Source organism: Herpailurus yagouaroundi, unplaced genomic scaffold (assembly GCF_014898765.1).
Source record: "Herpailurus yagouaroundi ecotype Mexico unplaced genomic scaffold, PumYag 67641, whole genome shotgun sequence".
Classification (NCBI taxonomy): domain Eukaryota; kingdom Metazoa; phylum Chordata; class Mammalia; order Carnivora; family Felidae; genus Herpailurus; species Herpailurus yagouaroundi.
In genome coordinates, this window is record NW_024420442.1 from 6,802,791 (window position 1) to 6,816,179 (window position 13,389).

General features: G+C 36.3%; 1 protein-coding gene across 1 annotated transcript in view; it reads left to right on the forward strand.

Moving 5' to 3' along the window:
* The window catches only part of STAG2 (STAG2 cohesin complex component), an 87,379-nt gene that overhangs the window by 9,796 nt on the left and 64,194 nt on the right, over positions 1–13,389 (forward strand). Inside the window, exon 4 of the mRNA XM_040467983.1 lies at positions 8,338–8,434. Coding sequence (XP_040323917.1) covers positions 8,338–8,434 — 97 coding nt within the window. The remainder of the gene's footprint in view (positions 1–8,337; positions 8,435–13,389) is intronic.

Sequence of the window (13,389 nt, forward strand, 5' to 3'; positions counted from 1 at the left end):
GTTACCAGTTGTACAGAGGAACATGATTTTTTAAATTTGAATTTGCCTTCACTTATTCATCTATGGTTTGCTTTTTATATAGTTGTGATGAGGGTATGGATTTTATTTCTTTAATGTTTTAAATGACTTTCATATACATTTGATATTTTAAAAAATAACATCTTAATTATATTACGGTGCTTGGTTTACTTAGTCGTTCCCTAATTTAAAAAGTTATCCCCCTCTCTGTTGTTCCCATGGTTTAATTTTATCAAAGAAATAAATTGTCTCAGTTACATCATATATAGTATTTCATTACTTTCTTTTTTATTTTTATATTATACTTTTTTTCTATAATATTTTATTTTAAGCTGTTAAATGCATTAATCTTTTTTCTGGTATCTTTCATTTTTGTTAACATCAGAAGTCTCAACTTATATCCACAGCTAATTAGACTGTTCTAATTTTGTCTGGTCTATAGGGTTTTTGTTTAACTTTTTGGCTCATCAAAAATTTTTAATAGAAAATGTGAGGATTTCACTTTATATTTAATTTTTTTGTTAATGGTATCTCAGTGTTTAAAGAATGAACATTTTCTTTATTTTTGTGATTATGGTTTGTCACATATGAAGATTGTACCTCTATGCTATTTGTTTTTCTATTTCTAAAAGTGTTTTCACCCTTAAAAGTGGAATGTCCACAGTGTCTCTCCATTGATTTCCCTGAATTGTCTTCTACCTCTAGTTTGTTTTGTGTACTCTTACTTGTGTTATCTTGGTAATACAAAATTTGATCAAGGAAGTCTCCTGTTTACAAGCTTCCAACAGTTCTTCCTTATCTAAAAGTTCCAGCCCAGATTTTTTTTTATGGTGTGCTTGCTCTTCCCCAGCCACAGTATGTACTCTGCTTCCACCCTACCCAGCACTCCCACACCTTTCTTTTCGTTTTTTCCCTTTGCCTGGAATAGCCTTCTTTCTTTTCTTTTCTCCTTTTCTTTCTTCTTTTTTCTTTTCTTTACTTTTCTTTCTTTCTTTCTTTCTTTCTTTCTTTCTTTCTTTCTTTCTTTCTTTCGGTATCACATAAGATTGACTTAAATCATATGTCACTCTTTTGAGAAGCATTCACAGGCTCTGTCTCTTTCTTTCCTTGAATATATTTCTTACTCTCCTCTTTCCATTATAGCACTTAGTATATTGTATTATAGGTATGCATATGTCTGAAAATGCTTCTGGGTTATTAATTTCTTGATCAGGGACTGTGTATTATTATACATGAAAGTAAGTACAAGACAGGCCATTGGTTTTCAAATAGTTTTTATTTTAAAAAAGGAGGGATCATGCATGCCTATGCCCTTAGTTCTAGTAGATAATATATGTTGAACCTTATTGAATAGATTTTTAGCAAGTTACTTGATGATGAAAATTTTAAAATATTTTAATGTGTTAGCTTGTATTTATTACACCAGCCTTGTATTCCTAGTACAAATTTTATTTGATCTTTCTCAGTAACCTTTTAATGTGATGTGATCTTTTTGTAAGATTTCATTAAATATTTTTGTATCTTTATTAATGAAATAGCCCTTGTTCACTTATCTGTTGCTGCATAACAAATCACTCCAAGCTTAATGATTTAAGAGAACAATCATTTTATTAGGCTTAATGATTCTGTGTTGGTCTAGAATTCAGATGGAACTAAATAGGGATGAAATTGTCTATGCTCCTATCCATGATGGCTGGGGGCCTTACCTGACACAGCTTTAATGCTTGGAGGTTACATAAACAGTTAGGGACTATAATCATCTGGAGTGACTTGAAGGCTGGGCACAGCTGGAACTGTTACCTGGAGTGTGCACAAATGGCTCTTGCATGTGGCTTGGGTTTCTTACATTATGGCTTCTGGGTTTGGATAGTGTCCTGAGCAGGAGCATCTAGTTCTCTGGTGCTCCAAGAACCCAATGCAGTTGAATGGTGTTCAGTGACTTACCTTTGGAAGCATCATTTTTACTGCCTTCAGTCCTAGATAAGGGAACATAGATAGACCCCACTTCTTACTGAAGAACAGTGTCCAACATTTTGGGCCATATTTTAAAGCTCCCACAGTCCTATAATATATTCTCTTGGCATTTATTAATTGTATCATATTTGGGAATAATCCTAAATGTGTTAAATTGATTTAGTTAACATACCTAAGCTGTTGTAAAGTACAGAAAAGGACTGAAATCTAGAAATTAGGTAAAATTGTAGAAGATTTCTTCTCATTCTCTGAGCCAGGTAGTTCTTAGATAATACTTCCTTTTTATTTTCTTTAATGTATATCAAATTGTACATATTTTATTCATTTAGTTTGTACCCAGGTTTTATATTTGTTGGTACAGAAGTTCAGTGTTTTCCCCTGTTGACATTTTGGTTCTTTTAGTAGCTCTTATTTTTCATCCTAATTTTTAAAGCTTGGTTTATTTAAAAATAATTTTCATCAGCTTTGTGGTTTCCTCTTCTGTCCCCCAAAGAATAAAGTGCTGCATTATTTTTTTTTTAGCTCTGTCCTATTTACAGAAAATATAATGTTGAAACATACTTCACATACCATAAAATTCACCCTTTACAATGTAAATTCAGTGGTTTTTAGTATATTCACCGAGTTGTGTAGCCATCACCACAATCTAATTTTACAATAATTTAATTTTTTTTGTTTTTGAGAGAGCATGAGCGGGGGAGGGGCAGAAGGCGAGGTGGGCAGAGGATCGGAAGCGGGCTCTGTGGTGACTGCAGTGAGCCAAATGCATGGGTGGAACCCATGAACCTCAGGATCATGACCTGCACTGAAGTCAGAGGCTCAACCACCTGAGCCACCCAGGTGGCCCTAATTTTAAGATATTGTTAAAGAAAGAAACCTTGTGCCTCTTAGCAATCATTTTCTCTTCATCTGCCCCACATCTAGGCAACCACTAATTGACTTTTTATAAATTTGCCTATTCAGAACATTTCATATATATGATCCATTCAATATTTGGTCCTTTTTGAGTTTTTTCTTTGACTTAACATAATGTTTTCAAGGCTCATCCATATCGTATGTATCATAACCTCATTCTTTTTTATTGCCAAATATTCCATTTTGTTTATCCATTCATCTTTTGATGCACATTTTGTTTGTTTCCACTTTTTGGCTGTTGTGAATAATGCTGTTACAAGTATTGTACAGGTTTTTGTTTGAACATATATCTTCGTTTTGCTTGGGTAATACATACCTAGGAGTTGAGTTGCAGGATCATATAGTAACTTTTTAACCATTTGAAAAGCTGCCAAACTATTTTTCCAAAGTGGCAGCACCGTTAAATGTTCTTCACCAGCAGTGTTTTAGCATTCAGTTTCTCACATCCTTGCCAATACTTGTCACTGTCTGTATTTTTTATTATAGCCATCCTAGTGGGTGTGAAGTGGTATCTTATACTTTTTATTTCCATTTCCTCGATGGCTAGTTACATTGAGCATCTTTTGATGAGCTAACGGCCATTTGTTTATCTTCTGTATAGAACTGTATTCAGAATCGTTGTCTATTTTTTAATGTTTATTTTTTTTGGGGGGGAGTGGAGGGTAGAGAGAGAGAGAGAGAGAGGGAGGGAGAGAGAGGGAGAGAAAGAGAAAATATGAATATCCCAAGCAGGCTCCACCCTGAACATGGAGCCTGATGTGGGGCTTGATCTTATGAATGTGAGATCATGACCTGAACCGAAAATCAAGAGTTGGATGCTTAACCCACTGAGCCATCCAGGTGCCCCTCTCTGTATTTTTAATTAGATTATTTGATGTTTAAAAATTATTAAATTGTAAGAAAAATTTTTTAATGTTTATTTATTTTTGCGAGACACACACACACACACACACACACACACACACACACACACACAGTGTGAGTGGGGAAGGATCAGGGAAAGAGGGAGACAGAATCTGAAGTAGGCTCCAGGCTCTGGGCTGTCAGCACAGAGCCTGACGCGGGGGGCTCACAAACTGTGAGATCATGACCTGAGCCGGAGTCGGCTGCTTAACCGACTGAGCCACTCAAGTGCCCTGTAAGAGTTCTTCAGATAGGCATACCTCAGAGATATTGTTGGTTTGGTTCTAAACCACCGCAGTAAAGCAAATAACAATAAAGCAAGTCAGATGAATTTTTTGGTTTCCCAGTATGTATAAAAGTTATGTTTATATAGTACTGTGCTCTGTTAAGTGTGCAACAGCATTATGTCTAAACTGTATATACTTTTTTCAGAATTTTAAAAAATATTTAAATGTTTTTAGAGAGAGTGCGAGTCAGGAAGATGGGCAGAGGGAGATAGAATCTTAAGTAGTCTCTATGCTCAGTGTGGAATCTGACGCGGGCTTGGACTCACAACCCTGGGATCATGAACTGAGCTGAAATCAAGAGTCGGATGCTCAGTTGCCTGAGCCACCCAGGCACCCCTTAACTGTATATACCTTAATTAAAAAATACTTTATTGCTGAAAAATGGTAATCATTATCTGAGCTTCTGGTGAGTTGCTGTCTTTTCGCTGGTAGAGGATCTGGCTTCAGTGTTGATTGATGGCTGCTCATGGATTGAGATGGTGGTTGCTGAAATTTTGGGTGACTGTGATAATTTCTTAGAATAAGACAACAATGAAATTTGCCACATCAATAGACTGTTCCTTTCACAAATGATTTATTTGTAGCATGCAATACGGTTTGATAGCATTTTACCCACAGTAGAACTTCCAAAAATGAAGTCAATCTTCTCAAAACCTGCTGCTTTATCATTTAAGTTGATATAATATTCTAAATCCTTTGTTGTCATTTCAACAATCTTCACCTGGAGTAGATTCCATCTCAAGAAACCACTTTCTTTGATCATCTATAAGAAGCATTCCTCATTCGTTAGAAGTTTTGTCATAGGATTTCAGCAATTCAGTCACATCTTTAGGTTCCATTTCCTCCTCCTTCTCCTTTTTTTTTTTTTAATGTTTAAGGTGGGGGAAGGGGCAGAGAGAGAGAAAATACCCCAAGTAGGCTCCACACTGTCAGCACAGAGGCTGATGTGCGGCTAGATCTCACAAACTATGAGATCACAATCTGAGCTGAAATGAAGAGTCATGTTTAACTGACTGAGCCATCCAGGGGCCCCTTCAGGCTCCATTTCTAATTTTAGTTCTTTTGCTATTTCTACCACATCTGCAGTCAAATTTCTACCACATCTACTGGAAGTGTTGAAGCCCTCAAAGTCAGCTATGAGGGTTATAATCAACAACTTCTAAACTCCTGTTAATGTTGATATTTTGCCTTCTTCCCATGGATCACAAATATTCTAAATGGCATATAGAATGATGAATCATTTACAGAAGGTATTCAATGGACTTTGCTCATATACATCAGAGGAATCACCAACTATGGCAGCTATAGCCTTGTGAAACGTATTTCTTAAATAAGAAGATTTGAAAGTTGAAATTTTCCTGATCCATGGGCTGCAGAATGGATTTTGTGTTAGTAGGCATGAAAATAACATGAATCTCCTATTGTACATTTCCATCAGAGCTCGTGGGTGACCAGGTGCTTTGTCAATAAGCAGTAATATTTTGAAAGGAATTTTTTTTCCTGAGCAGTAGGCCTCAAACGTGGGCTTCATATATTCAGTAAACCATGTTGACAACAGGCTTTGTTGTTCCATTTATAGAGCACAGGCATAGTAGATTCAGCGTAATTCTTAAGGGCCCTAGGATTTTTGGAATGGTAAATGAACATTGCCTTCAACTTAAAGTCACCAGCTGCATTAGTCCCTGACAGGAGGGTCAATCTGTCCTTTGAAGCTGTGAAGACCAGCATTGACTTCTGTCTAGCTAGCTATGAAAGTCTAAGATGGCGTCTACTTCCACGATAAGGCTATTTTGTTTACATTGGAAATTTATTGTTGAGTGGCTACCCTGGTTAATTATCTTAGCTAGTTTTCTGGATAATTTACTGCAGCTTCTACATCAGCATTTACTGCCTCACCTTGCACTTTGATGTGAAGGAGACCCCTTCTTTCCTTAAACTTCATGAACCAAACTCTCCTAGCTTCAGTTTTCCTTCTGCATTTTCTTCACCTTTGCCAGCCTTTGTAAAATCGAAGAGAGTTGTGAGGCCTTACCCTGGATTAGGCTTTGGCTTAAGGCACTTTTGTGGCTGGTTTGATTCTCTTATCCAGACCTGTAAAACTTTCTCCATATCAGCAATAAGACTGTTTCATTTTGTTGTCATCATGTGTTCAGTGAACAACACATCATTTTCTGCAAGAATTTTTCCTTTTCATTTATAACTTGGCTATTTGGCTCAAGAGGCCTGCCTGTCTTTTGGCCTATCTCTGCTTTTGGCATGCCTTCCTTGTTAAGCTAATCATTTTTAGCTTTTAATTTAAAGGGAGAGATGTGCAACTCTTTCTTTCACTTAAACACTTGGAGGTCATTGTAGGGTTATTAATTGGCGTACTTTTAATACTAGTATGTCTCAAGGACTACACAGGTCTGAGGAGAGAGAGAGGTGAGGAAATCAGAGCACACACAGCATTTATTAAGTTCGCAGTCTTATATAGGCACGGTTTATGGTGCCCCATAACAACTACAATACTGACATCAAAGATCTCAGATTCCCATAACAAATATAATAATGAAAAAGTTTAAAATATTGAGAGAATTACCAAAATGTGACAGAGACCCAAAGTGAGCATGTGCTGTTGGATAAATGGCTCCAATAGATTTGCTTGACACATGGTTGCCACAAACTTTTGGTTTGTAAAAACAATACAACCCGCAAACAAAACAACCCGCGGTATCTGTGATGTGCAATAAAACAATATATGCTTCTATATTTTGAGTACAAATGCCTTACCAGATACATGACTTGCAAATATTTTTCCCTATTCTGTGGATTGTCTTTTGATGGAGTCTTTTGAAATACAAAAGTTTTCAATGTGATTAAGTGAAATTCGTCGTTTGTCTCTCATGCTTTTAGTCTAATATCTAGGAATAGTTTGCTTAACACACAGTTAAAGATTTACTTAGTTGCTTTATCGTTTTAGCTGTTACATTTTGGTCTTTGATCATTTTGAGTTAAGGTTTGTGTATGGTTTGAGGTAGGGCCCAACTTCATTCTTCTGCATACAGATACCCAGTTTTGCCAGCACCGTTTGTTGAAAAGCTAGTCTTCATTGAATTGTCTTGGCATCAAAAAAATCAAGTAACCATCAATATAAAAAAAATAAATTTTTAGATTCTCATTTTTAGATTCTCATTTTTATTCCATTGATCGACACATTTATCCTTAAGCCAGTATTATCTTGATTACTGTAACTTTGTAGCAGGTTTTCAAAATCATGAAGTGTGAGTCCTCCAACTTTGTGTTTCTTTTTCAAGATTGTTGGACTATTCTAGGTCTCTTGAATTACCATAAGGATTTTAGGATCAGCTTTCCAATTTCTACTAAGAAGACAGCTAGGCTTTAAAAAAAGTTTTTTTTTTAAATGTTTACGTTTGAGAGAGAGAGTGCACAAGTGGGGGAGGGAGGGACACACACACACACACACACACACACACACACACACACAGAATCCTAAGCAGGCTCCAGGCTCTGAGCTGTCAGCACTGAGCCCAGTGCAGGGCTCGAACTCAGGAACTGAGATCATGACCTGAGATGAAGTCGGACGCTTAACCGACTGAGCCACCCAGGTGCCCCATTTAATAGGGATTGTGTTGAGTCTGTAGATCTATTTGGAAAGTATTGTCATCTAATAATATTAAGTCTTCAGATCCATGAACTGTCCTACTTTCTTATGATGTTTATTTAGCCATCAATTTGCTTTTGTTATTAACATGGGACTATTAGTGCTCAGTGTTGAAAAAAAATTGTTTGGTGGTGCATTTTCTCATTGACCCAGCCATTCACATCTTTTAAAAGATTTTTGTTTTCATTTCATTGAAATGTTAATATTCAAGTTAATATTCAAAAAATATGGGTGTGATGTTTAATATTTTCTAGGATATCCTTAATGTCACTAAGAAGTAAGTAGTTACACTTTATAGAGTTGGGTCCCATAGTTTTCAGATTCCTTTTAATGCAGATTAAACAGAAGATCGATCATTTTGTGGCATCAGGTGATTATTTTATTGAATTCAGTTAAAATTTAATTTTAAATTTTCGTACACAAGTATGTATATATTAATTTGAGGTAATGGGATACCATTTAATGTTGAATCTTAATGACTTTAATCACACTTAATTCTTAGAACATTGCAAAAGCTAATTTTTTTTTTTTTTGCATTAGCAAAAGTTAATTTTTCTTTAATTTCCTCCTCTGCTGTAGTCGGTGGTAGATGATTGGATAGAATCCTACAAGCATGACCGAGATATAGCACTTCTTGACCTCATCAACTTTTTTATTCAGTGTTCAGGCTGTAAAGGTAAGATACATTTATTTTGGAAGCAGAATGTTCTCAAATGATCTCTTTCTGTTCCACCTAAATATACATTAATGCTTTACATGGAAAATAATGCCAAGATACTGAATTGTTTGCATTATAATCATACAAAATGTTAAAGGAAAAAAGAGCAAAGAACAAAATAAGAAAGAAACTCTGTTGAGACCATTGTATTCATATGTGAAAATTAACTAAAAACTTGGCAATTTATAATTATTATATTACTTTTATTAGATATATTTCCCACTTTCAGCATCTGGTTTTAGGAACAAAGAAATGGATTAAGAAGGGAGGAGGAAGAGATACAGGTTCAAGTGGCAGGGAATTGTAAAGTGTAGGGAGTTTAAAAGTGCCATGAATAAGAGTATAAGTAAGTAGGTAAGTAAGTAACTAAGTTAAGTAAGGTTTTGGTGAACTTTCTAGTTTTTTTTTTTCTCTAAAAAGTAGAGAAGTTTCGGAGTGGGGTTTTGTTGAAAAATTTTTTTTCACTTTATTTAAAAAGATTTTGAAGTAGGAGTGAGGTAAATATAAAATACAGTAGTGTCTTCCCTGGGGCAAAAATACTTAGTGCAGACATTTGGCAGGGAGACAAAATTATGTAAGTTGGGGGGTGTCATACATCCTGATCTGGATCAGTAAATGATTCAGACAAAATCCTGGGCAGGTTAGGACCTATTTTGTTTCTCTGTAATACTTGGTCCGTCCTTGAAATTCTAGAAGGTGTCCAGGAAAATAAATGTTACAGAGTTTTCCAAGAGTATTACATTTTTTTAAAAATGAAAGTGGTACCAAAAACAGGTATTAGTAATAAGTCAGGAGGAGGGATGTTTGCTTAAAAATAGATCTGAGGGGCGCCTGGGTGGCGCAGTTGGTTAAGCGTCCGACTTCAGCCAGGTTACGATCTCGCGGTCCGTGAGTTCGAGCCCCGCGTCGGGCTCTGGGCTGATGGCTCAGAGCCTGGAGCCTGTTTCCGATTCTGTGTCTCCCTCTCTCTCTGCCCCTCCCCCGTTCATGCTCTGTCTCTCTCTGTCCCAAAAATGAATAAACGTTAAAAAAAAATTAAAAAAAAAATAGATCTGAGAAGTTAAGATGTTAATGACAGATTTAAGTAAATCTGTAACGAGAATCCAAAGAAGCACATTATTTATGTCTACTCCTTTAATTCTATAACAATACTTTAAAAGTACTATTATTGAAGTTGTAAAACAAGTCACGTTTTTTAAATGAGTTTTTACTTTTTTATTTTTATTTTTTAACTTTGAAAGTGACATTTTATTGAAAATAGAGTTTACATTCTTCTCACATTACTTTCTCTTCCAAGTAGCATAGGAGTAAAATCCTAATTCTCAAAATTACACTGCTCAGGTTAAAATTTAGATAATCTGTTTATATAAAGACTTTTTCAGTTACGTTTTTAAAATATTTATTTTAATTTCAGTGTTGTTAACATGTAGTATTCTGTTATTTTCAGGTGTACAGTATAGTAATTCAGCAGTTCCTATGAACAAGTAACCTTTTAAGAAATGATACATTTTAGGGGCGCCTGGGTGGCGCAGTCGGTTAAGCGTCCGACTTCAGCCAGGTCAAGATCTCACGGTCCGTGAGTTCGAGCCCCGCGTCGGGCTCTGGGCTGATGGCTCAGAGCCTGGAGCCTGTTTCCGATTCTGTGTCTCCCTCTCTCTCTGTCCCTCCCCCATTCATGCTCTGTCTCTCTCCGTCCCAAAAATAAAATAAACGTTGAAAAAAAAAAAAAGAAATGATACATTTTATTTGAGGTTGATCACAACATTCAGTGCAGCATGCATACTAGATATTATGTATGAGAGTCCAGATGGATAAAAAATTAACTTCTTGAGTCTTACCTGCATAATCTCATTAATGTGGTCAGTTTTGAGATTTTAAAAATTGTCTTTTTAGAGACTTTAAAACTTTAGAGTACAGAGTTGCCTAGTGTACTTCTCAGCTATAGGTAGCCACAAATCAGTATTACAGAATTCTGCAGACTCTGCTCAAGGGGTGTGTAGTAATGACAGAGTGATGAATCAGAATAACACTTTTCATAAATGAGATATGTCAGTATTATTTTTATTTTGTCTACGTCCAGTCTATTTTTCTGGAGTAGAAGAAATCAGGTACCTGTTTGTGGTGGTGTGTAATCAAGGGCCCTGTCCTTTTTCTTTAGATTCTTTGACAGTGGAAGGTTGATTGCAGAACAACTGAACAGGTGCCAGAAATAACTTGATGAGCTAAAATTCTGATTTTTATGTTTAGTCTTCCCTGTTATACGGTAGTTTGGTTAGTTTTAGTTTCCTTAGTTAGGCTCCTCATTGTAGTTTTAAAGCAAGGCCGTAGTCAGAGCATTTTCCTTTATCAGATTCATTCCTTTTCTGGCACCAGCGTGTTTTATGAATCAGGAGCCTGCCAGTTGAGCGTTTGGATACACTTGGTCATAAACTAGGTTGTCCAGATTTTTTAAAATTGAAGGTGTTGAAAACTTAAATTATCAGGTATGTTTAAACACTGCCATAATATTTATTTTAGAATCAAGAAAGTTCCACAAAGGAGAATTTATCATATAATCCAAAGTTAAGCTCATTAAATGCTTTCAAAACATACTCAGCATAATTTAAATTGAATTCTTTTATAAACGAGTTAGAAACATCGTTATGTATATGTATTGTACTTTAACCTTTTGCCTTTGGAGTCCTGATTGTCATCATGAACATCAGTTATTTTACTGTAGTTTTGCCTTTAGCAGCTATTGAGGTGTGGTGGGATATTTGGTGCTACACTGAAGGCTTTAGGCTGCTTTGTGGTGGCTGAATGTGGCCAGTGTTTCCTTCTTTCTTTCCTGGTCAGCTGTCACTTTTCAGTTTATCAGCTTTTAGCAGTCTGTCTTCATCTCTTCTACAATTTCAAGGCAGTGCCTTAGGCCTGGTGTCTTAATGGCACCTTCACACCTGCCCCAGGGGATACACGCACGGAGTTTGTGACAGCTATTTTTTTTCTGCTTATTTTTGGGTTTCTGGCTGTTATATGGTCAGTGAGATCAGAGAGGAGCTTTAGAAATGGGACACTTGTCGAAATGTATGCAGCATGTTTGCTTTGAGATTTATTTATTATATGCATGTTTATTTTGTAGAAATTGTTTCAGGGATTGAGCAACATGTCTTTCTATAGCATTGCCAAGTTTATAGCACCTGGGTGTAAAGTGTAGGAAGGTTCTGAAGATGGTATATCCATGATTCTAGATTAAAATAAAAACCTTTGGAATGTTTTTGAGAATGTCCTTCTTTAGCAAGGAAAATGGTGCTTCCTTCCAGATTTGTTAATATTTTAAAACCATCATGTAGTTCTTTAATGTTGTGGTAAGTAAAGGCTCTTCACAGCACCACTAGAAATTGATCTTATCTGGGGGTGGCAGCTTGATGAAGATGAATCATTGCAGACAAAGTATTTAGCTTCTCTTGGCCTTAGCCTTTAGCTTCCTCATCTGTAAAGCTAGGATTACAGTGCCTGCCTCATAGGCTTGTTCCCAGAGCTGCATGTATGTCACGTGGCTGGTGTATAGGAGGCTCATTGGATGCTAGGTCCTCATGTAGCCTTGCTGGCATTATTACGCTACTGGGAAGTGTTAAATTGCATGTCCATAGAGAAGGAGCTCAGGTATCAGTTGTTCTTTTCTGGTTTGGAGTTGGAAAGAGAGTATGGTATTTTATTGTTGTTTTTAAATTTATATATACACACACAAGTATGTGCATATACAAAATATATCATGGTTAATTGAAAGGAGTCTAATTGTATCTAATTTAAAAAAATGTTTAGAGAGAGAGTGTGCATGTGAGCTGGTGGGAGTGGGGGGACGGTAGGTTGAGGGGCGGGCAGAGACGGAGAGGTAGAGAATCCCAAGCAGGCTCCATGCTGTCAGTACAGAGCCTGATGCAGGGCTCAAACTCAAGAATGCTGAGATCATGACTTGAGCCGAAATCCAGAGTTGGAAGCTTAACTGACTGAGCCACCCATACGCCCCTATATCTAATTTTTATAATATATCTCATCTTCTTACACCAAGACATTTTTTTTTTAGATGGTACTATATTTATGGTGTTCATAGTGCTATGACTGGCAAGGAATAAGTAATCCAGCAATAGAAATAGGAATTTGAGAATCTAGTTTTTACATGATTTTTTTAAAAAATAATCTGATACCCCATCAGTGGAAGTTCATGTGCATCTTCTTCCTGTCTTGTCTTTTTTTCTAGAAATCCCTTTTCTGATACTTGATCTCTCTACTGGCTAACTTGTACTACTTGTAATTTACCCCGTTTCTCCTCCCCTTTCCCATATTCCTTTGAAATTCTGAATGTCCTTATCAGATTCCTTCTCTGTGAAACACCTGACTTATGCTAATTTATTTATTTTTTGTCTAACCTATAGCTTTTGTTGGCATTGCCACTCATTAGGGCATTTCTTATATATTGCATTTAATAGTTTTTATTTTTTCCTTCCTCCTTCCAAGAGAGAGCGGGAGCTGGGGAGAGGGAGAGTGAGAGTGAGAGCGAGAGAATCCCAAGCAGTCTCTGCACTGTCAGCGCAGAGCCCTTCTCAGGGCTCGATCTTGTAACTGTGAAATCATGACTTGAGCCAAAATCAAGAGTCGGACGTTTAACTGACTGAGCCACCTGGACGCCTCCTTCCTGTTTCTGTTATTCTTTATTAAAACTTCCAGCTAGATTACAAGATGAGCAGGAACTACAACTTACTGTCTATTTGAAACCTTTTGGAGGATAACGAGTTATTGCCTTATACATAGTGGTGTTTAATAAGGAAACTTGGCTAAAGTGAACTTTACCTATCACTCTCTTCCTTATTCAGTTTTATTTTATTTTATTTTTTTTTTAATTTTTTTTAACGTTTTTTATTTATTTTTGGGACAGA